The sequence below is a fragment of the Loxodonta africana genome, chromosome 4, assembly GCF_030014295.1.
Source record: "Loxodonta africana isolate mLoxAfr1 chromosome 4, mLoxAfr1.hap2, whole genome shotgun sequence".
Lineage (NCBI taxonomy): Eukaryota > Metazoa > Chordata > Mammalia > Proboscidea > Elephantidae > Loxodonta > Loxodonta africana.
Genome location: NC_087345.1, coordinates 164,748,232 through 164,773,167, shown reverse-complemented (window position 1 = coordinate 164,773,167; position 24,936 = coordinate 164,748,232). Strand labels below are relative to the sequence as shown.

At 40.4% G+C, this 24,936-nt stretch overlaps 1 protein-coding gene across 1 annotated transcript in view; it reads left to right on the top strand.

Moving 5' to 3' along the window:
- C4H10orf67 (chromosome 4 C10orf67 homolog) overlaps positions 1 to 24,936 on the top strand; it is a 156,044-nt gene that overhangs the window by 102,579 nt on the left and 28,529 nt on the right. The window contains exons 11-13 of the mRNA XM_023548734.2: positions 287 to 366; positions 441 to 506; positions 17,723 to 17,810. Of these exons, the coding sequence (XP_023404502.2) occupies positions 287 to 366; positions 441 to 506; positions 17,723 to 17,810 (234 nt within the window). The remainder of the gene's footprint in view (positions 1 to 286; positions 367 to 440; positions 507 to 17,722; positions 17,811 to 24,936) is intronic.

The following is a 24,936-nucleotide window of genomic DNA, read 5'->3' as shown; positions in this document are numbered from 1 at the left end:
AAGTCTGGTGGAGGGAGGAGATGAAGATAAATTTTGGCTGCTTCATAATATTAAAATATTAAGTATTAAAATGCCTGCAGATTTGAAGTGAATCCATGTAACAAAAACATGGCATGGAATCTTAAACTCTTCCATTTGTGATAATTTTCCAGTAGATGCACAAATTATTTTTGACAGTAGTTAGAATATGCATGCTATTTAATAGAAGTAGCCTTTTCAAATTTATTGAGAAACAGGAAGTATTGTTCATGTAATTTTCACTTTGTGTTGTGTTTTCTATTGAAAGAGTGAAGACAGAAAAACTTTGCAAGACCAAATAGAAATACTGAAGACTACTTTAGAGAATGAAAAAAAGAAGGCAGAAAGGTACTGGTCACAATGATCCATAATTATTCATTTACAGTTAATACCATATTTAACTCTCTGTACATTTGTTACAGGTTTAGGAAGGAATCAGAGAGGATAAACAAAAACTGGGAAAAGAAATTCATTGTTCTCAGGAACAGGTATAGTGTGGCATATACAAATTCTACTTATAAAAATGTGACATAATTATCTTTTAAGGAGGTTGGGGCCTTGCATTTTTCCTTACATATTAATTAATGTAAAATGCCTTCATACCCTTTTAACAAGAAATGCAAAATAATTGGTCTGAGAAAGAAGAGTACTCAATGGCACTTGAAAGAAAAATAACTCAAGACTGTTTCATTCCCTGTGTCAAGGTTTCAGCTATAAAGGAGCAGCAAGGAAAGGCAGCTGCCCTGGTACCTGGCTTAGTTAGACCTATACAGCCACCTTCCTCCACTTTGTCCTGTTCTTCATTTGCATCTGATGACCCTTAACTGGTCAATATCTTCTTTGCAAAATTGCTTTATATATTAGATCCTCTAACATTTGCCAAGCTAAACATCACCAGCTCTTTCAATCTTGAAGATCTATTTTCCACTTACATAAACATTTTAATTTGTCTTCCCTGTGTCATCCTTGTGTTTTGTTTTAATGAAGAAAGTGAAACAACCTTGTGTTTTGTTTTGTTTTAATGAAGAAAGTGAAACTAAAATTCTAAAAAGGCTAAAAGCAATGCCAAGTAGAGAAAATGCCTGTTTTTTTTTCCTTTGTCCTAATATGTCAGCTTTAAAACTCTGTATTCGCTTCACTATTTCCCTCATATTCTCCTCTTCTTACCATGTGGGAAGTAGAAATTTCTTTTGCAAGAGTCTCTCACAGTCAAGCATATTCAGGGCTGACGGATTAAAGGGCGGTCTGATGTGATGGGTCAACCTTGAAACTTACATGTGACATCACGGGATGATAAGGCCCTACATCTGCACTGCATTTCATAAGCATGCACTCTGTATTATATATGTCATTCTATGCATTATCTTTGCATATGCAGTATATGTTACATTGACATAATCTCAGGTGATACAACAAGAATCCATATAACAAAACAACACCAAATTGGGAGTGATGGATCTCCTTGCGGTAAAATTTTTTTGCTTGGCACTCTGACTTTACCTTCTACATATGTTCTGCTAACTCCTTTGTGATCTATAAAATATGCATATTAATACCTGCTTGAGCTATCTCACAGAGTTATTGTCAGGATAGATACCAGGGAAACAAGAGACTGAGAACAAAGGAAAACTTCAATATGCATTGTAATTTACTTTCCCTGCAAATGAATTTTGGACTATCTTTGAAGCCAAATAGAATATCTTTACCTTGTTTATTTCTATGGGATTCGCTTTCATCCTTAAGATTTACCTTGCATCTCTTCTTATGGGATTCGTCCTATTCTTTACCGACCATTTACAAGAATGTATTGGTTTTACTTCTGATTGTTTTTGTGATTATCCAAGATGTTGACAATCATATTCTTCTTTTTTGGTCTCTAAATATTTAGGACAGCAGTATATCCTACACACTTTCTGTATGTTTTCTCATTTAATTGATTAATTGGGCCATAACTTGGGGACAGGCATTATATCTCCCTAGGTTGATTGCATCACAGCTGTTAATTCATTGTGATATAAGCAACCACATATAGAGTGTATATGGAGTCCCTGGGTTGTGCAGATGCTTAACACTCCCAACTGCTAACTAAAAGGTTAGAGGTTAGAGTTCACCTAGAGGTTCCTTGGAAGAAAGGCACGGCAATCTAGTCAGCCATTGAAAACCCTATGGAACACAGTTCCCCTCTGACATACATGGGGTCACCATCACCATGAGTAAGAATCAACTCGGTGGCAACTGTTTTATAGAGTGTATATGTCCAGAGCACCGCATCATGGTGTGTATGGAAATTAATTGTACAGTCACAGACTGAGGTGTGCTAATACGGTAACTTCATTTCACTGTAACTGATCTTAGGAGCCCTCGTTTTTGTTTATTAGAGGAAACACTTCAAGGTAGCAGTCCAATGCAATGATTTCTCCATTCATTCATGATTTATATTCAGTCCCAGTGCAATTCAGAGCTTCATCTTCAAGCTCCCTCTCTGTCTCTGCTGGGCTGCCTGTATTTCCAGAGAGACAGAACTTAAGCAGTGCTGACAAGGGAGAGGGCTGGTCCCTAATCTCACAGTGTGGCATGGCTGGCACAGCTGCTGATGTCACTGTCATTCTCTCAACACAAGTGGTATTGTAGGTGTGGCACATCCAGTGCTGGGACAAAGCCCTACCTGGCTCATGCCAGGTAACATAGCTGCTCCTATTTCAACCCCAGGAGGTAGTCCACATGCATTCATCTGAAGTCATCCCCTTGTTCTGCCTGTTGAGCTCATGCAGTTGATTGGACTCACTCTACACTTCCAAAGCTCGTAGAAAACTTACAGGCTATTCCCACACCACTCTGGGTTCCACAGATCTAAAGGTACATGCACACACCCTCTCTTCCCACTTTTCCTTTCACCCCAGGCTCTGAAGCGCTAGATGAATATCCCAATGAGATTCTGACAATCAGAAATTTAGATAGGATATGCCAAGTGCAGCCCCTTCTGCCCTTTTTTCCCTACCCTTCCCTGGTGGTGCAGTGGTTAAGGGCTCAGTGGTCACAGTGGAACCCACCAGCAGTTCTGCAGGAGAAAAGACCTGGTGATCTTCTCCCATAAAGATTAAAAAAAAAATAAAGATTACAACCTAGGAAAACCTATGGGGCAATTCTACTCTGTCCGATAGGGTTGTTATGAGTCGAAATCGACTTCAAGGCCTACAACAACTCCCCTCACCTTGGAACTTGTTGCAAACCATCTCATTCTTGGATTTGGGGGGCTGGAAACTCTACTCTGCTCCTTAACTTTCTCTTTTCTCCTGAACACTCTCCCTTCTCGGGTGCCAGCTGGCCTCCTGTGATAGAGGAGTGATATCAGTTTCCTGGTGCACGTACCCTCCCCAGCATCACACCTAACAGGTTGAGACTCTTGCTTCTTTGTTCTCAGCCAATGTCCACGTTGTAGTATGGAGAAAAGAGAACTCTGCATTTGATAATGGTGTTGATTATATAAAAACACTATATGTGTAATATCTATGTATATTGCCATATGAGTATACCCACAAAACTCTCATTTTCATCTTAGATGAAATTCAAGTTTCACAAGAAATGCCAGAGCAAAGCCAGAATAAGTCCAGAATCTCAGCAGTCAGAGGAGACACTCCTGTGTCTCATCCCTCCCTCTCAGTCCAGCTATCTGAAGTCTACCCTAGGGTGGGATGGAGCTGACTCATAAATTGCATAGTATTTAGCTGATGGTGATCCAAGAAACAATTTCCCAGGGTGAGTGGTGAGAGGAATTGAAAGCAAAAGTCAAATGACAACCAAACTGAGATGTCAGTAGAAATTGGGGACTCCAGAACAGAGGGAGTGGTTTCGTATGGAGGCACGTGGTACAGTGAAGACGTGGGTCCAGAATCTCTGAGGGGGTGTAGCAGTACTCTCTTTCAAAGATTCTTTTTTATTTTTTAACGTTTTATTGTGCTTTAGGTGAAAGTTTACATAGTAAGTTAATTTTCCAATCAGTGATTCGTAAACAGATTGTTTCATGATCTTGGCTGCAATCCCCCAATGTGTGAGCACTCTCCCCATTTCCTCCCTGGGTTCCCCGTTTCCATTAGTCTGATTTCTTTGTCCCACCCTGTCTTCTCATCTTTGGTTTTGGGCAAATGTTGCCCTTTTGGTCTTGTATAGTTGATTGTTCTAAAGAGAACGTTCTTCATGGACGTTTTTTTTTTCCCCAGCACCATCTCCTAAATAATCCATCCCTTCCTGATTAGGTTGTGGTACCGCTCTGCCATATACTCTGTCCCAGAATATTCTAAATAGTCTGTTTTTGTGTTCTCTGTTCTGCTCCGCTAGCTGATTTGTCTATTACTTTCCCTTACCAAACTGTTTTTATACTATGATTTTGTGTACTAATATTTAGTATGACTATTCCCTCCCATATGAATTTTAGAATTGGTTTATTAAGTGCTCGAAAATCGTGCTGGAGTTTTATTGAAGTTACAATTCCACCAGCAATGAATGAGAGTTCCAGTTTCTCCACATCCTCTCCAATACTTGTTATCATCTATCTTTTTTATTTTAGTCATCCTAGTGTGGCGCAGTGGTTAAGAGCTTGGCTACTAACCAAGAGGTCAGCAGTTCGAATCTACCAGCTGCTCCTCGGGAATCCTATGGAGGCAGTTCTACTCTGACCTATAGGGTTGATATAGGAGAGCTATGAGTTGGAATCATAGTAGTGTGTGTAGTAGGGTGATATCTCATTTTGGTTTTGATTTGTATTTCCCAAGTGACTAAGGAAGTTGAGCATCTTTTCATGTGCCTAGTGACCATGTCTTCTTTGAAGAAATATCCACACAAATCCTTTGTCCATTTTTTAATTGGGCTTTTTTTTTTTTTTTTTAATTGTTGAGTTGTAGTGGCAAGCAACTTGGTGGCTAAATAGTATATATAAAATACTGTAGAGACTTCAGATGATGTTTGTGTGCTAGAAGTGATTCATCTTTTTTCCTGCAAGCAGGGGCCTATCTACAGAAAATAGCACCTATGAAAATTATTTTTAAATTGCTGAATGATCTCGCACAGCTCTCAACGGAAACTATGATTGCCAATAGAAACTGCTCATAAATGCCCGTCCTTAAGCCCAAGGCAGGTGCCCTGACCTGCCATACCTTAGTTATGCCTCTGCCTGCAAGACAGGCAAATAGAGGCAGAGCTGAGCTGAGTCTGCTTGTGGCTGTCTTGATAAGATTTAATCTACCTCTAAAAAAAAAAAAACCTCTGGTTCATCTCTATTCCTAATGCATATCCCTCCAAGTTTTCAACTAAGAGCTGGGTGTCTCAGCACAGAGAACACTGCAGAGACTTTTACTCAGAGGTTTGTTGTTGTTATTGTTAGTTGCCATCAAGTCTATTCCAACTCATACTGATCCCATGTGTGCAGAGTAGAACTACTGAATGGGATTTTTAAGGCTGTGCCCTTTCAGAAGCAGACCACCAGGCACCTCTGGGTGTGCTCCCTTTGGCTTGTAGTCGAGCGTGTAACCTTTTAGACCACCTGGGGATGCTACTCAGAGGTTTACAATTTATATTTTTAGCCTCTTGCTCTGTGCCGCTCCAGAATCCAGCGACTATTTTCAGAAGAAAACAGCTGTGCATTTGGAAACACAAATTCTCCAATTTTGGCACTCCAGCTCACCTGACTGCCGGAAGTTCCTCTGGCTCTCCCAACCCTCAGCAGTGCCTCTCTCCCGGAGGCTGACTGAGTTCGGACTCTAACTATAGACAGGATCGTGAAGTGGTTCCAAGGAAAAACCACTTGCACATATCGAGGTTCAGCTCACCACTCCCTGCCAGGCTTTCACCTCACCTGGTGTGTTCTGGGGGCTCCTCAACAGCATAGAACTAAGGTAAAGTACACTCAATACAGGTTGAAGCTTGGCCTTTTATATTTCCATTATGCAAAGCTTCAGAATTAGGCAAATATTTTGAAGTGGGGGAGGGATTGACTATGTGTTTGGGGTCCCTCAGACTTAACAGTAACTTCATTATTCCAGCCTTGTGGCACAGTGGTTAAGTGCTTGGTTGCTACCCGAAAGGTCATCAGTTGGAACCTACCAGCTGCTCCACAGGAGAAATATGTGGCAGTCCTCTTCTGTAAAGATTTACAGCCTTGGAAACCCTGTGGGCAGTTCTACTCTGTCCTATAGGGTCGCTATGAGTCGGAATCGACTCAGTGGCAATGGGTTTGGTTTTTTGGTTTGATAACTGCCAACATTTCCTGAGTGGCACAAACAGTTAATGCACTCAGCTACTAACCAAAAGATTGATGGTTCAGATCAACCCAGAGGCACCTTGGGAGAAAGACCTGGTGATCTGCTTCCGAAAGGTCACAGCTATGAAAACCCTATGGAGCGCAGTTCAACTCTCTAACAATGGAGTTGCCTTGAGTTGGAATGGACACAACGACAACTGGTTTATACAACTGCCAAAAGCTCTCTGGGACTTTGGTTATTCTCATCCTCATTCCTTCCACAGCTTTCTTGTCCCTTTATGAAATATATGACATTTATATTTTAGGTTATTAAGTTATTCTTAGTGGTAATACTGGATACTGCAAACCACTCCATCTGACAATGGAAACTGGAAATCTGCTGATATTTAAGACCTTTCTATCTATGTCTGTGGATGAGATTGAAATGTTATTTTTCTTTTTCATACTGTCTTTGATTTCTGTTGATATCAAGGTCACCGTGGCCTCCTGATGTTAGTTGGGGGATTGTGCCTCTTTTTTCTGTTCTCTGAGAGACTTGAGGGTGAGATGGGAATTACTTGCTCCTCAAAGGTTGGGGTGAAACTCATCTGTAAACTAAGTGTGCTTTGTGTTTTCTTTACGAGCAGATTTTAAATTGTTGATTCCATTCTTTTCATTGTTTAAAGGACTTAAAGACTCTTACGATTTAATAATTCTTCTTGATTCTATATCATAATGTCATATTTTTCTAGGAAATTGGTCATTTCACACTGTTCTTTTTTTTCAGTATTACTGGTATAAGATCATTCTTTAGTCCTGGGTGTTAGTTTTCTATTGCTGCTATAACCACAGATTATCACAAACTTAGTGGCTTATAACAACACACATTCCATTTGTCCAGTTTTCCTGTCCCTTCCTTACTTCTTTGCTTTTGGGGAGGTGTCACACATTTGGTCTCGCATACCTGATTGAACTAAGAAGCACATTCCTCACGTGTGTTACAGTTTGTTTTATAGGCCTGTCTAATCTTTAGCTGAAAGGTGGACTTCAGGAGTGGCTTCAGTTCTGAGTTAGCAGGGTGTCTAGGGGCTGTGGGCTCGAGGGTTCCTCTGGTCTCTGTTAGATCAGTAAATGTGGTCTTTGTGTGTGTGAATTTGAATTTCGTCCTACATTTTTCTCCCAGTCTATTCAGGGACTGTCTAGTGTGATCCCTGTCAGAGCCATCAGTGGTGGTAGTTGGGCATCTTTTGGTCTCAAGCTGGTGGAGGCTGTGGTTCATGTGGTCCATTAGTCCTTTGGACTAGTATTTTCCTTGTGTTTTTGGTTTTCTTCATTCTTCTTTGCTCCGGATGGGATGGAACAAATAGGTGTATCTTAAATGGCCACTTGCAAGCTTTTAAGATCCTAAATCATTTTTGTTATGAACTATGTTATGCCAAATGACCTAGATGTCCCCCAAGACCATGGTCCCCAGCCCTCAGCCCAGTAACTCAGTCCCTCAAGGTGTTTGGATGTGTCTAGGAAGCTTCTCCCCCATGTGTCTGTCAGATTGTCATACTGTGGGGGTTTGTGTGTTGCTGTGATGCTGGAAGCTATGCCACCAGTATTCAGATACCATGGAGGACGGGTTTCAGCTGAGCTTCCAGACTAAGACAGACTAGGAAGAAGGACCTGGCAGTCTACTTCTGAAAAGCATTAGCCAGTGAAAACCTTATGAATAGCAGTGGAACATTGTCTGATACAGTACTGGAAGATGAGTCCCCCCGGTTGGAAGGCACTAAAAAGATGACTGGGGAAGAGCTGCCTCCTCAAAGTAGAGGTGACCTTAATGATGTAGGTGGAGTAAAGCTTTTGGGACCTTCATTTGCTGATGTGGCACAACACAAAATGAGAAGAAACAGCTGCAAACATCCATTATTAATCGGAACCTGGAATGCACAAAGTATGGATCTAGGAAGATTGGAAATCGTCAAAAATGAAATGGAACGCATAAAGATCGATATCCTAGGCATTGGTGAGCTGAAATGGACTGGTATTGGCCATTTTGAATTGGACAATCATATAGTCTACTATGCTGGGAATGACAACTCGAAGAGGAATGGTGTTGCATTCATCGTCAAAAAGAACTTTTCAAGATCTATCCTGAAGTACAACGCTGTCAGTGATAAGATAATATCCATACACCTACAAGGAAGACCAGTTAATACAACTATTATTCAAATTTACACACCAACCACTAGGGCCAAAGATGAAGAAATAGAAGATTTTTATCAGCTGCTACAGTCTGAAATTGATTGAACATGCAATCAAGATGCATTGATAATTACTGGTGATTGGAATGCAAAAGTTGGAAACGAAGAAGAAGGATCAGTAGTTGGAAAATATGGTCTTGGTGATAGAAACAATGCTAGAGATCGAATGATAGAATTTTGCAAGACCAACGACTTCTTCATTGCAAATACCTTCTTTCACCAACATAAACAGCGACTATACACATGGACCTCGCCAGATGGAACACACAGAAATCAAATTGACTACATCTGTGGAAAGAAACAATGGAAAAACTGAATATCATCAGTCAGAACAAGGCCAGGGGCCGACTGTGGATCAGACCATCAGTTGCTCATATGCAAGTTCAAGCTGAAACTGAAGAAAAGCAGAGCAAGTCTATGGAGAGCCAAAATATGACCTTGAGTATATCCTACCTGAATTTAGAGACCATCTCAAGAATAGATTTGACGCATTGAACACTGGTGACCTCAGACCAGACGAGTTGTGGAATGACATCAAAGACATCATCCATGAAGAAAGCAAGAGGTCACTGAAAAGACAGGAAAGAAAGAAAAGACCAAGATGGATGTCACAGGAGACTCTGAAACTTGTTCTTGAGTGTCAAGCAGCTAAAGCAAAAGGAAGAATTGATGAAGTAAAAGAACTAAACAAAAGATTTCAAAGGGCCTCTCGAGAAGACAAAGTATTATAATGACATGTGCAAAGAGCTAGAGATGGAAAACCAAAAGGGAAGAACATGCTTGGCGTTACTCAAGCTGAAAGAACGGAAGAAAAAATTCAAGCCTCGAGTTGTAATAGTGAAGGATTCCATGGGGAAAATATTAAACGATGCAGGAAGCATCAAAAGAAGATGGAAGGAATACACAGAGTCATTTTACCAAAGAGAATTAGTTGATATTCAACCATTTCAAGAGGTGGCATATGATCAGGAACCGATGGTACTGAAGGAAGAAGTCCAAGCTGCTCTGAAGGCATTGGCAAAAAACAAGGCTCCAGGAATTGATGGAATATCAATTTAGATGTTTCAACAAACAGATGCAGTGCTGGAGGTGCTCATTCATCTATGCCAAGAAATATGGAAGACAGCTTCCTGGCCAACTGACTGGAAGAGATCCATATTTATGCCTATTCCCAAGAAAGGTGATCCAACCGAATGGGGAAATTACACAACAATATCATTAATATCACACGCAAGCACAATTTTGCTGAAGATCATTCAAAACTGGCTGCAGGGAACTGCCAGAAATTCAGGCCGGCTTCAGAAGAGGACATGGAACCAGGGATATCATTGCTGATGTCAGATGCATCCTGACTGAAAGGAGAGAATACCAGAAGGATGTTTACCTGTGTTTTATTGACTATGCAAGAGCATTCGACTGTGTGGATCATAACAAACTATGGATAACATTGCGAAGAATGGGAATTCCAGAACACTTGATTGTGCTCATGAGGAACCTTTACATAGATCAAGAGGCAGTTGTTCGGACAGAACAAGGGGATACTGATTGGCTTAAAGTCAGGAAAGGTGTGCGTCAGGGTTGTATTCTTTCACCATACCTATTTAATCTGTATGCTGAACAAATAATACGAGAAGCTGGACTATATGAAGAAGAATAGGGCATCAGGATTGGAGGAAGACTCATTAACAACCTGCGTTATGCAGATGACACAACCTTGCTTGCTGAAAGTGAAGAGGACTTGAAGCACTTACTAATGAAGATCAGAGACCACAACCTTCAGTACGGATTACACCTCAACATAAAGAAAACAAAAATCCTCACAACTGGACAAATGAGCAACATCGTGATAAATGGAGAAAAGATGGAAGTTGTCAAGGATTTCATTTTACTTGGATCCACAATCAACAGCCATGGAAGCAGCAGTCAAGAAATCAAAAGATGCATTGCATTGGGTAAATCTGCTGCAAAGGACCTCTCCAAAGTGTTGAAGAGCAAAGTTGTCACCCTGGAGACTAAGGTGCGCCTGACCCAAGCCATGGTATTTTCAATCACATCATATGCATGTGAAAGCTGAGCAATGAATAAGGAAGACCGAAGAAGAGTTGATGCCTTTGAATTGTGGTTTTGGCGAAGAATATTGAATATACCATGGACTACCAAAAGAAAGAACAAATCTGTCTTGGAAGAAGTGCAGCCAGAATGCTCCTTAGAGGCAAGGATGGCGAGACTGGGTCTTACATACTTTGGCCATGTTATCAGGAGGGATCAGTCCCTAGAGAAGGACATTATGCTTGGCAGAGTACAGGGTCAGCGGAAAAGAGAAAAGAGAAAGACCCTCAAAGAGGTGGATTAACATGGTGGCTGCAACAATGAGCTCAAGCATGATTGTAAGGATGGCGCAGGACCGGGCAGTGTTTCGTTCTGTTGTGCATAGGGTCGCTATGAGTCGGAACCAACACGATGGCACCTAACAACAGCAACAACAATATTCTATTGTGTGTATGTGCCATAATTTGTTGATCTATTTATCTGTTGATGGATACTTAGATTATTTCCATCTTTTTGTTATTGTGAATAACACTGCAGTGAACATGGGTGTGCATATGTCTATTTGTGTGACAGCTCTTATTTCTCTAGGAAATATAAAAAAAAAATTTTTTTTTTTTTATATTCCTTGGAGTGGGATTACTGGATCATATGATATTTCTATTTCTAGCTTTTTTGAGGTGTGCCATATGATTTTCCATACTGGTTGCACCACTTTGCATTCCTACGAGTAGAGCACAAGAGTTTCCAATTTCTCCACGATCTTTCCAACATTTGTTATTTTAACGTCAGGGTAAGATGGTATCTCATTGTAGTTTTGATTTGCATTTCTCTAATGGCTAATGGCATTTCCTCATGTGTCTGTTAGCTGCCTGAATGTCTTCTTTGGTTAAGTGCCTGTTCATATCCTTTGCCTATTTTTCAACTGGGTTATTTATATTTTTGTTACTGAGATGTTAAAGTATTCTACAGATTTCAGAGATTAGACCCTTTTCAGATATATTGTAGTCAAAAATTTTTTCCCAGTCTGTAGGTCCTTTTTTTTACTCTTTTGGTGGAATCTTTTGATGAGCAAAGTATTTAATTTGGGGGAGCTCCCAGTCATCTAGTTTATCTTCTGGTGTTTGTGCATCGTTAGTTATGGTTCGTATTCTTTTTATGCCATGTATTAGTGCCCCTAGTATAGTCTCTATTTTTTCTTCCATGATCGTTATAGTTTTAGATTTTACATTTAGGACTTTGATCCATTTCAAGTTAGCTTTTGTGTATGATGTGGGGTATGGGTCCTGTTTCATTTTTTTAAAGATGGACATTGAGTTTTGTCAGCGCCGTCATTCAATGTGTAGATGTTTATTAAGGTTCTGTCTTCTTGGTGGATTCTCTCTTTAATCATTATATAATGTCCTTTCTTGTCTTTATGGTTGATTTTGCCTTAAAGTCTTTTTATCTGAGATTTGTATTGCCACTTCTGCCCTTTTTTGACTACCGTTTGCGTGATATAATTTTTCCCATTCTTTTTAATACATTTAGGTTTTTCTGTCTAAGGTGTGTTTCTCGTAGACAGTGTATTGATGTGTCATTTTTTAAATCCATTCTGCTACTCTACTTCTGTTTACAACTTCATTGAAGCCATTTACATTCAGTGTGATTAGCAGTAGGTATGAGTTTATTGCTGTCATATTGTTGTGGTTATTTTTTGTGGCCCTGTTGTTTTCTTTGTTCCCCTTACTTTCCTGTGCTGAATTTCTTTTGCTTTCTTTTGCTATTATAGATTTTGTGTCTACAATTGTTTATGTTGTTCTCCTTTTTCGTTGTAATGATTAGGCTTGTTAACTTTCTTTGTGGTTACCTTGAAGTTTGTCATTGTTTTCCTGAGCTTGGACCAGTCTTTTATTACTTGATATGGCCTTGACTCCCTCTCCATTTTAAAGTTCTATACTTACACTCAGTAAGCAACATCATGATAAAGAAAAGATTGACATTGTCAAGGATTTCATTTTACTTGGATCCACAATCAACAGCCATGGAAGCAGCAGTCAAGAAATCAAAAGATGCATTGCATTGGGCAAATCTGCTGCAAAGGACCTCTCTAAAGTGTTGAAAAGCAAAGATGTCACCTTGAAGACCAAGGCCATGGTATTTTCAAGCCATGGTATTTTCAATCACATCAAATGCATGTGAAAGCTGGACAACGAATAAGGAAGACCGAAGAAGAGCTGATGCCTTTGAATTTTGGTGTTGGCGAAGAATATTGAATATACCATGGACTGCCAAAAGAACTAACAAATCTGTCTTGGAAGAAGTACAACCAGAATGCTCTTTAGAAGCAAGGATGACAATACTACGTCTTACATACTTTGGATATGTTGTCAGAAGGGATCAGTCCCTGGAGAAGGACATCATGCTTGGCAAAGTACAGGGTCAATGGAAAACAGGAAGACCCTCAATGAGGTGGATTGACACAGTAGCTGCAACAATAAGCTCAAGCATAGCAATGATTGTAAGAATGGCACAGGACTGGGCAGTGTTTCATTCTGTTCTGCATAGGGTCACTATGAGTCAGAACTGACTTGACAGCACCTGACAACAACATACTTACACTGTTTATTCCCCCGTTTATTGCTTTGACGTTGTCGTCATTCACAGATTAACATCTCTGTTTCAAGTCTTTTAGCTTTATTTTATTACTGAGAGTTCCTTACCTAGGTTGGTATATGGCTGATGCTATTCTATGTCCTAGACTTCAGTTGTTATTTGATGTTGTTTGTTTTCAAACTAAAGGACTACGTTTAACATTTCTTGTAAGTTTGGATTGGTTTTTATGAATTCCCTTGATTTCTGTTTACCTGGAAATGTCCTAATTTCACCATAGTATTTGAGAGAGAGTTTTGCAGGATGTATTATCCTTGGTTGGCAGGTTTTTTTTTTCTATCAAGGTTTTATATGTGTCATCCCATTGCCTTCTTGCCTGCACTGTTTCTGCTGAGTAATCAGAACTCAATTGTATTGTTTCCCCTTTGTAAGTGACTTTTCTTTTTTCTTGAGCTGCTGTTAGGATCCTTTCTATGTCTTGCTTTTGGCAAGTGTATGATATGTCTTGGCAACTTTCTTTCAAGGTCTATCCTATATGGGATTTGTTGAGCTTCTTAGATAGTCAGCTTTTCATCTTTCATGATATTTGGGAAGTTTTCTGCCAGCAAATCTTCTCTGTGTTTTCCATTTCTCCCTCTGTTCTGAAATTCTGATCATGCACAAATTTTTGTCCTTGATTGTGCCCCACACAATTCTTTTGTTTTCTTCATTCTTTTTTCCTCAGGGTTGTGGCCATAGATTTCTCTTCAACCTCACTGATTCTGTCTTCTCTTGTTTCAAATTTTCCCCTAAAGCCTTCTGTTGAATTGTCCATTTCTGAAATTTCGTTGTTTATCTTTTGGATTTCTAGTTGCTGCTTTTGTATGATTTCTAGTTGTTTATTTATTTGACATTTTGGTCTTGTATTATTTTCCCGAATTCTTCAATTGTGTTGTCTGTGTTTTTCGTGATTTTGGCCATTTTCATTGGTTCTGTCTTTGTTTTCCACAGTTTTGTCTCTTTTTTCCCTTGGTTTTGTCTGTGTTTTCCTTGATCTCTTTCCTAAGCTCTTGGAGTGCCCTAACTATTAGTCTTTTGATTTCCATATCAGGTAATTCCATATCATTGCCTTTTCTCATACTAGAAGGTTATCTGATCCTTTATTTTGGTCACTTGCTGGAGCCATCTTGTCCTGCTTTTTTATATGTTTTGATATTGTCTGCTGTCTCCAAGACATTAAGGTATTATTTTCTTTATTGGATGTATGTTTGCTTGTTTTGTCCTGCATTTTTATTTTGTTTTGATATGTCAGTGCGGGTGAGCCAGGCATGCTTTCCTGCTTGCTCATTGTGGGCACGATAGCTGTCACTACCTTGCCCGAGTGGACAGGGCAGCAGCAGGCAGGGTGAGCCCACTTTGCTATACACTGGTTTGATGAGGTGGCTGAGGGAAAACTGGGCTGTCAGCCTCCTTTTGTTGATCCAGCAGTTTAGGAGCATTCATAGCCCCTCACAAGATAGGCAGGGGTGCTGGACAGGGAGTGGTACAGCTTTGTTTCCCACCAATCAGCTTGTAGTCAAGTGGTGGAATTAGAGGGGCAAGGAGGGTCCATTGCAGCATCAGGCTTGAATGCCATTGATGCCCTGGCTACAGCATCTCGGTGGGGGCTGGCAGGAAGGGGGGGTGGCGTATGGGGCTAGGTGAAGGAGAGAAAGGGATGAGAAAGAAAAAATAAGGGTAGCCGGTGTGGGGGGGGCAGGAAGGGGGGAGGTGGCATACAAGGCTAGGTGGGAGGTAGAAAGGAAAAGAAAATAAATGAAATAAATGGCTGTTTAGTGGGGGCGGTGTAGCGGGGGCTGGTGAGTGGAGGCAAGGTGGACATGGGGGCTTGTGGGAAGGGAGAGGAGGTGATATACCGTGCTAGGTGGAACAGAGACAGAAAAGAAAGAAGAAAATGGTGGCTTGATGGGGGCTGCAGGTGAGGGAGGGTGGAACCAGGACAGTGGTGGGCTAGCATGCCAGTGGCACTCTATCTGAGGCTGAGCAGCAGGGGCTGGTGGCATATGGGGCTAGGTGGGAGAGAAAAAGAAAGGTAAGATAGGGAAAAAGAAAAAAATGGTGGCACATCAGAGGCTGGTGAGTGGTGACAGGGAGGACCCAGGGTCCAGCGTGAAGGAAAGAGAAGTGGCTTACAGGGCTAGGTTGGAGAGAGAAAGAAAAGAAAGGAAGATAAAAAATATATATTTTTTTAGATTTAAAAACTGGCTGCGCTGTGGGGCCAGCGAGTGGGGGAGGGCCAGTGGGGAGGATGGGGAGGTGATGTACAGGGAGAAAGAAAAGGAAAAAAAAATGTCAGTGCGGGAAGCTGGCTGGTGGGGATGGGCTGGACCCAGGGCACAATGAGTGATAGCTCTCTAGCTGTGGCATCATGGTGGGGACCACTGGGAATGGGGGAAGTGGTATATGGGGCTAGGTGGAAGGGAAAAAGAAAAGGTGCGGCAGGAGCCAGTGGGTGGGAGCGAGGCAAACCTGGGGTGGTGGCGGCTAGTGGCTCTCTAGCTGCAGCAGTGCAGTGGAGCCCAGTGGTAAGGGAGGGAGAGGTGACATACAGGGCTAGGTAGGAGGGAGAAAGGAAAGGAAGAAAGAGAAAAAAAAAAACTGCATGGGGGATGAGGAAAGGATGGGCCTGGAGAGGGGTGTCTTATATTGTAGGGGCTTCCGGGATAGGGGGTGGGTTCTTGCTTCAACTCACCAGAAGGGTGAGGAGTGGGAAAGCATGTTTCCCTGGTTACCAGGTGCTCTATCTCCTGTTGGGAGCATCCATGACGTTGCCTTCCCATACTCCCAGTCCAAGTCATTGCTGGCTGTGTTCCAAGATGGTGATGCTATGCCATGTTATTTGGCATGTGACCTCTGCTCCATATCTCTCCTTGTTCTCTGTTTTCTGTCAGTTTCTTCTTCCATTAAGTGTTTGATCTAGTTTTTTTATCCCTTCATTTGATGCTTAGGGTTCCAAGATTGACATTAGTGTCTGTTTTACTTAGTTTTTTAGGTCTTAGCTGTGGAGGGAGGGCATGGTGCCTCTGCCTAGGGAACCATGTTGGCTCCACCCCCACCTCATTCTTCTTAATTAGGGTTTATTCCTATGTCCTTTTGGTAACTTCTTTACTTATAGTGTTAGTTCATTACTTTTAAACCCACTTTTTTAAAGTATAAATTTAAGGCTCTAATTTTCCCTTAAGCACTTCTTTAGCTGAATCTCACATGTTATGATATGTAGTCATTTATTACTCAGTTCTTAAGATTCAGTTTTCATCATGACTTCTTCCTTAACTCCTATGTCATTTCTTTCTTTGTTTTTAAATTCCCAAACTTAAGGAGTTTTTTTTAGTCTTTTTGCTGGAATTCTATTCTTCATTCTGCATTTATCAGCCAGAATTCTTCTATAAAGAACTTCGTTTTGTGGGTCCTGTGGTTACCCTCAAATATAATTCATACAGTAAAGGCAGACTAAATGCTTGATTCATTCCCTTTATCAATTTTCACAGTAACGACTTGGTGCCTTAGTTCCAATGAGAATTTGTCTTGTAATATTATCAACTTACGGATTTTTAATATAGTGTCTCTTTTATTTTGGGTGCTTAATTTCTCTAAACTTAAGTCAGTGGGAATCCTTTCAACCTGATATCCTTTCAAGTGCTTTTGACATGAACTCATTAACCTTTAATGGCTCCCTTGCTTTCTGGTACTATAAATGTTCCAGGCTCATCCGTACATTTCTTGCCTTAGTTTTAGAAACAGCCTGTCTTAGTTATCTAGTGCTGCTGTAACAGAAATACCACACATGGATGGCTTTAACAAACAGAATTTTATTCTCTCATAGTGTAGGAGGCTAGAAGTCCAAATTCAGAGTGCCAGCTCTAGGGGAAGATTTCTCTGTTGGTTCTGGGGGAAGGTCCTTGTCATCAATCTTCCCCTGGTCTAGGAGCTTCTCAGTGCAGGGATCCCGGGTCCACAGGACGTGCTCTGTTTCTGACTCCTCTTTCTTGGTAGTAGAGGTCCCTCCCTCTCTGCTTGCTTCTCTCTCCTTTTATCTCTTTTACGATTGACTCAAGATACACCCTAATCCTATAGATTGAGTCCTGTCTCATTAACATAACTGCCTCATTAACATCCTAGAGGTTAGGATTTACAACACATAGGATAATCACATCAGACCACAAAATTGTAGGCAGCCACACAATAACTGGGAATCATGGCAGATGTTTTTGGAGGGTTACAATTCAATCGGTAACACAGTCATTTCTGAAAAATGCCCTGGTTCATTTTAGTGAGAAATGTTTTTTAAACCATAGTCTGAGTCCTCCAGGTGCTCACTACTATTGGGCTGCTATTACATCTAGGGCTTTTCAGAGCTGGAAAATATGTAACTTGAAAATGGAAAAAAAGAAGTGAAAAGCTCAAACCAATATTTTAAACTTTTTACTTGTGTCTCTTCTGTTTTATATTGGAAATCGTAGTTCCTAACTACATTAACATAATACATATTTACTTTATGCTATGATTTTCATATATTTTAATTTCACTGTTTCTTTTATTTCAGCTTTCATGTCCTTAAGGATGAGATGTTTACTAGGCACACACTGTTTCGTCAGTTTGCAGTGCTTGCTGATACATCCTTCAATTATACTGTAAGTATGTGTAATGTTTAGATGCTATTTTTCTCTTTGAATACCCCTTTCCAAGTCTTTTCTGCTCTTATTCAACATTTATTGAGCCCGTGTTATTATAGACTCTGGGAATAGTACATGACAGTCACTTTGCTTGATACCAAGAGCATAAGACAGTGTCTGAACTCAAAGAGTCCAGTCTGGCAGAAGATAAAGACATGTAGATAAATAATTTTAAGGCAATGTGCTTGAACTATAATAGAGGCAAATGCAAATTTCAGCAGGGGTGCCACTCACTCTGGATGGAGAGCATCTGTCATTCTGCCCATTCGTGGGCATGGATGAATGCTGGGAAGTATCAGACCTCAAGGTCCAGTTATCCAGTCATTTCAAAGGGAAAAAGGAGGTAAGAGAATCTGTTCCTAGTACCAGGCCATTTAAACCATGCATGAAAACTAGAGGTCACCTGTAGATAAAACCTAATTCTATCATAGATTATTTTTTTAGCCTGTTTAACTTAATGTTTTAATGGGGGGAGGGGGGATTCCACTTGTAAAGTTAAGTGATGCCCGGTGTAAACATACCAAACTGAATCCATTGCTGTCGAGTCAATTCTGACTCATAGCGACCCTATAGGACACAGTAGAACTTCAGTGTGGACGTATAGCCAGTAAATTTCAAGTAACATGTAAACCGGCATGCTACAAACTCTATTGACCATCTGCTATTATGCTAAATGCACTGGGAACAAGTCAAGAAAGAGTATAAGAAATTTTTCTTTTTAAATGTGGTTTCTTGCTTACAACCTAAAATCATTCTCTTTTTTTGAGTTCTGTCAATACTCCCTTGAAGACAACTTTATAAACTTAAGTTGCAAAGGAGATCAAAGAACTTAAGGACACTGGCATAACATTAAGTCCTAGTTTTTAACTACGTTTAAATAATAATCTGAACCTTGCTTGTTCTGAGGATTTTAACAATTGACCTCTCTGTTTACATGAAAGGAATGTATATAGTTTATATCTTCCACTCTTGGTTTTTCCTCTTTTCACGTGACGTTTACCATTTCTATTGGAGTAATACTCATTTTAGATACTTAATCACCTGGGCAAATAAAATATTGAAGGACCCTTGAGAGCGCTGAACTACTCAAAATCAGGCTTCTTAATGATTATTATCTGATAAAATTTTCTGCTCCAAATTTGAATTATCCAGGCTTTATGAAACAGACTTATAAAGTCTCAGAATAGTACCTGACCAAGCCTATTAGTAGGTCTAATCTTTGTCTTGAGAAAACTCTTGGCCCTGTTCTCAGATGATCCTATAATCCCTTTCAGGAGGAGGGGGGATGGTTGTTTCATCTAGAGTATATCTATGTGCCACTACTTATCTGGGATCCAAAGCTCATGAATCTTTCTCTGTGCATCCACACAACATATTGGCACTTGAGTCACTCATCATGGTGAATAACAAATATTTTTTTAAAATAGAGGAAAGAGTCAGGGAAAGAGAGTACATGGATTAAGCTATGTCACCCACAAATATGTGTTGCAAATCCTAACTTCTGTAACTGTGGTTATAATCTCATTTGGGAATGGGTTGTCTTGTTACATTAATGAGACAGAGTTAGTATAGGGTATTATATCTTGAGTCATTCTCTTTTGAGATATAAAAGGATTAAACACAAGCTACTCAAAAGAGATGGGCAAAAATTGATGGCAAGCCACATGGAGATCTCCAAGGAACCAGGAAACAGATGCAGAAGAGTCAAAGACATTCCCCCAGAGCTGACAGAGACAGAAAGCCTTCCTCTAGAGCCTGTGCCCTGAATTTGGACTTCTAGCCTCCTAAACTGTGAAAAATTAAATTTGTTTGTTAAAGCCACCCACTCGTGATATTTCTGTTATATTAAAAAAAAAAAAAGACAGAATTTGGTACCAGAAGAGCGGGGTGCTGTTCTAACAAATACCTCAAATGTAGAAGTGGTTTTTGAAATTGGGTAATGGATACAGGCTGGAAGAATTTAATGTACCTAGCAGTAAAATATTATAATGAAATGTGCAAAGACCTGGAGGTAGAAAACTAAAAGGAAAAAACATGCTTGGCATTTCTCAAGCTGGAAAACCTCACTCATCTATGTGAAGAAATTTGGAAGACAGCTACCTGGTCAACCAACTGGATAAGATCCATATGAGCCCATTCAAAAGAAAGGAGATCCAATAAAATGCAGAGATTATCAAACAATACAATTAATGTCACACACAAGTAAAATTTTGCTGAAGATCCTTCAAAAGCAGTTGCAGCAGTACATCGTCAGGGAACTGCCAGAAATTCATCCAGATTCAGAGGAGATCATGGAACAAGGGATATCATTGCTGGTGTCAGATGGACCATGGGTGAAAGCAGAGAATACCAGAAAGATGTTTACCTGTGTTTTATTGACTATGCACAGTCATTTGATTTTGTGGATCAAAACAAATTATGGATAACATTGCAAAAAATGGGAATTCCATAATACTTAAATGTACCCATGAGGAACCAGTACATAGACCAAGAGGCAGTCATTCGAACAGAACCAAGGGATACTGTGGTTTAAAGTCAGGAAAGGTGCGAGTCAGGGTTGTATCCTTTCACCATACTTATCCAATCAGTATGCTGAGCAAATAAACCAAGAAGCTGGACTATGTGAAGAAGAATGGGGCATCAGCATTGGAGGAAGACTTGTCAGCAATCTGATATGCAAATAACACAACCTTGCTTGCTGAAAGTGAAGAGGATTTGAAGCACTTATTGATGAAGATCAAAGACTACAGCCTTCAGTATGGATTACACCTCAACATAAAGAAAACAAAAATCCTCAAAACTAGACTAATAAGCAACATCATGATAAATGGAGAAAATATTGAAGTTTTCAAGGATTTCATTTTTCTTGAATCCACAATCAACACCCACAGAAGCAGCAGTCAAGAAATCAAATGACATATTGCATCAGGCAAATCTGCTGCAAAAGATTTCTTCAAAGTGTTAAAAAGCAAAAATATACTTTAAGGACTTAGGTGCGCCTGACCCAAGCCATGGTGTTTTCAATTGCTTCATATGCATGAGAAAGCTGGACAATGAATAAGGAAGACCAAACAAGAATTGATGCCTTTTAATTATGGCAAAGAATACTGAATATACCATGGACTGCCAGAAGAGCAAACAAATCTGTCTTGGAAAATATACAGCCAGAATGCTCATTAGAAGCAGGGATAGTGAGCCTTCATCTCACATACTTTGGACATGTTATCAGGAGGGACCAGTCCCTGAAGAAAGACATCAGTTAAAAAGAAGAAGGCCTTTATATAATCAACCTCTTTTACAAGGATCAACACAAAGCTGGCGCCTATGAGGTGGAGATTAAGGATATTCCAAGTGTTGAAGTTTTCCAAGCTGTTGTACCACTCCATCATCTCTAACATCAATTACTCACTCTCCTCTCTGTACTCTTCCTTCTGTCTTTGAGTTCCCTAATTTGCTGCAGCATCTCACAGAACTTACTAACCATATAATGGAAATGGCTCACACGGTTGTAGAGTCTGGCAAGTCCCAAATTTGTGGGTCAGACATAAGCTTCTCTCAACCCACATGGCTGCAGGGGCTGATGAATCCAAACTGGCAGTCCAAACCACAGACTGCTAGCTCATGAGGCTGCAGAAGCTGGTGAATCAGGTTACACGCTAGGCCGCTGGCCCAAGGTGCTGCGGAAGCCTACAAATCCCAGAATCGACAGGTCAGACAGCAGGCCTCTGGGGAGGTCAGTTGATCACGAACTGGACGTGGGATCCAGATGCAGAGAAAGCCTCACCAGGACACACACATATATCTTAGATACAGGCCACACACCAGGGAACGGCGTAACTTTAGTAAGGGTGGGGCTTGAGTCACTCCCTCCTGCAAAGCTGTGACCCAAGACACACCTTATACTGATCCTGCCTCATCAACATGTAGAGGTCAGGATCCACAACATATAAAATGGAGAACAACAACACAATACTGGCATCATGGCTTAGCCAAGTTGACACATAACCCCAACTATCACAGGTTCCATGTACTTTATTTGCATATTCCCATTCAATTTTTGTATGTGAGTCACAAAGACCACGGCTAGAAGGATGATATTAAGTAATTCATTGCAGCATGACCCTCAGTGAGATGGGTTGACACAGTGGCTGCAACAATGGGCTCAGACATAGCAATGATTGTGAGGATGACGTAGAACCAGGCAGTGTTTTGTTCTGTTGTACATAGGGTCACTATGAGTTGGAATCAGCTTCATGGCACCTAACAACAATAATAATAGTAAAAGTTAGATTGCCTTGAAGACACTATTAGTAGAACTATGGATGTCAAAGGCTATTCTTGTGAGGCCTCAGAAGGAAGTGATAGAGAAAGTCTATATCATCTTAGAGAATACAGGTGACACCAGCAACAGAATGTTGCTAGAAATGTGGACATTAAATGTGCTTTTGGTGAGGCTTTGATAGAAAATGATGAGCGTGTGATTGGACAATGGAGGGTGATGCTTTTTATGCAGTGGCAAAGAACCTGTCTGAATTATGTTCAAATGTTTGGTGGAAGGTAGAATTTGTAAGTGATAAAATTGGATATTTAGCTGAGGAGATTTCTAAGCAAGATCTTAAAGGTGCTGTGAGGTTTCTCTTTGCTGCTCATAGTAAAATGCCAGAGGAAAGAGATGGACTTTAAAACGAACTGTGCAAAATGAAAACAAAACCTAAAGATTTGGAAAATTCTGTTGTGCAAACTAAGGACTTATGTCCTAGAATTTTCATCAAGGATGTGGCTATTCAATCTTTTGTTAAAGAGATTAAGCCTGTGACTGATGGATCTAACCAACTACCACTGCAGAAAATCCATCAGCTTACACTGAAGGGGACAGAGAAAGAAAGAAAGGAAAGAACACTGTCTGCCTCTTGGAATTCTACAGGCAGGAACAAACCAAAGTAGCTGCATCTGTTGTCCTCCAGGAAAAGAAAAGGACCATCCCTGGAGCAGCTCAGAGATCAGCAGAACTGTTGGAAAGAACATGGAAAGTAGGGCCTTCTTGTTTTTAAAGGGTGGGGCCACTGTCTTCTGGATCTCAAAGGGTGTGGTCACAGCCGCCTAAATTTCAAAGAGTTGGATCTTTGCCAACTTGGTTCTGGAGTGTGGAGCTGCTGTTAAGATGTGCCAAGTGGATGGGACTGCCTCCCAAAGCTGAGGGGACAAGGCTGCCATGCTCAAGGGCCAAAGGGGTGGGATTGTCACTTAGGTGAACTAGGAGAAAGGGGCTGACCAAAGCCAAGGGAGCAGAGTTGCCATCCCAGTGGGCCTGGAAAGTGGAGCTGAAGCCCAGGGCCCGGAGGCCTCCACCCAGAATCCAGAGGGCTTGGCCAACACCCAGAGTCTGGAGGACAGGGCCATTGTTTAGATGGCTTCAGAAAACAGAATTATTTTTAAGCCTTGAGAGCTAATGTAAATTGTTTTGCTGGGTTTTGGACTTGTTTGGTGCCTTCTCTCCTCCTATTTGTTCCATTTGTAATGGAAATGTATACTTTGTGCCTGTTCCAGCATTGTATTTTAGAAATTTAACTTTTAGTCTAGATTTCACAGGTTCACAGAAGAGAAATTTTGCCCCACGACGGAATACACCCAAATTCTCACCCATATTAGGTTTAGATGATCCAGAAGATGAGATTTTGGATTTGGAGTTATTTAAGACTTTTGGGATGATGCGATGAGATGAATGTGTTTTGCATGTGACAAAGATATGAATTTTGGGGGGCAAAAGGGTAGAATGTTATGAATTGAACTGTTTCCCCCAAAACTATGTGTGGTAAATCCTAACCTCTATGCCTGTGGTTATAATTCCATTTGGGAATGGGTTGTCTTTGTTATGTTAATGAGACAAGGTTAGTGTAGGATACATTTTGAGTCAATCTCTTTTGAGACACAAAAGGGATTAAATAAATGTAAGCTAGATGGGGGAAGATTGATGGCAAGCCACATGGAGATCTCCAAGGAACCAGCAAACAGAAGCTGAAGAGACAAGGCTCTTCCCCCAGAGCCCACAAAGAGAGAAAGCCTCCCTCTAGTTCCAGCGCCCTAAGTTAGGACTTTCAGCCTCCTAAACTGTGAGAGAATTAATTTCTGTTTGTTAAAGTCATCCACTTGTGGTATTTCTGTTATAGCAGCTCTAGATCTAAGACAGTAAGTGAATGTTCACTACACTAACATTTTTGTTTCTCTACACTTTAGTCATTCACCCACTCCTCAAATATTTCTTGAGTAAAAATGTGTGCCAAGAACCACGCTACGTCCTGGGAATAGGATAGTGAACAAAACAAATATGACTCCCTCCTTTATAAACTGTAAATTCCAAGAAATCAGGGACTGGTCAATCTTATAAACTTTTATCCACAGAGCTTAGAACAGTACCTGATGTACAGTGTAGAAAAGATGACACCTGGGCCATTTCCAGTTAGGGACTTTTATGAAAAAAGCTGCTACAAACATTCTTGTACAAGTCTTTTGTGAACATATGTTTTCATTTCTCTCAGGTAAGAGTGAAAGGGCTGGGGAATAGGGTAGCTGTTTAACTTCAGAAGAAACTGCCAGGGTTCCAAAGTGTTTGTAGCTTTTGGAATTTAGCCTCCCGTCAGCAACGTTTGTGAGTTTCAGTTGCTCCACATCTTCACCAAATTGATACCTGTTAGTTTTTTGTTTTGTTTTGTTTTTCAATTTTAGCCATTCTGTTAGTATTTTACTGTAGTTTTAATTTGCATTGCTCTAATAGCTAATGATGTTGAATATCTTTTCATGTGCTTTTTGGCCATATTTAGATCTTCTTTTGTGAAGGGTCTGTTCAAGACTTTGCATGCCTCTATCATTCCTCCTATTACCTTTCCCCAGAACTTTTTACTTAAAAAAATAAAAAACATTACACCAAAGGTAGAAACCATAAAGGAAAGAATTTCTTAGATTTAATTCCACATTTGTATTCTTAATTCTACATACCAAAAAAAAAAAAAAAAAATCAAAACAAAATTAGAAGGAAACTATAATCTGGGGAAAATATTTATAACATACATGACATATAAAGTGTTTA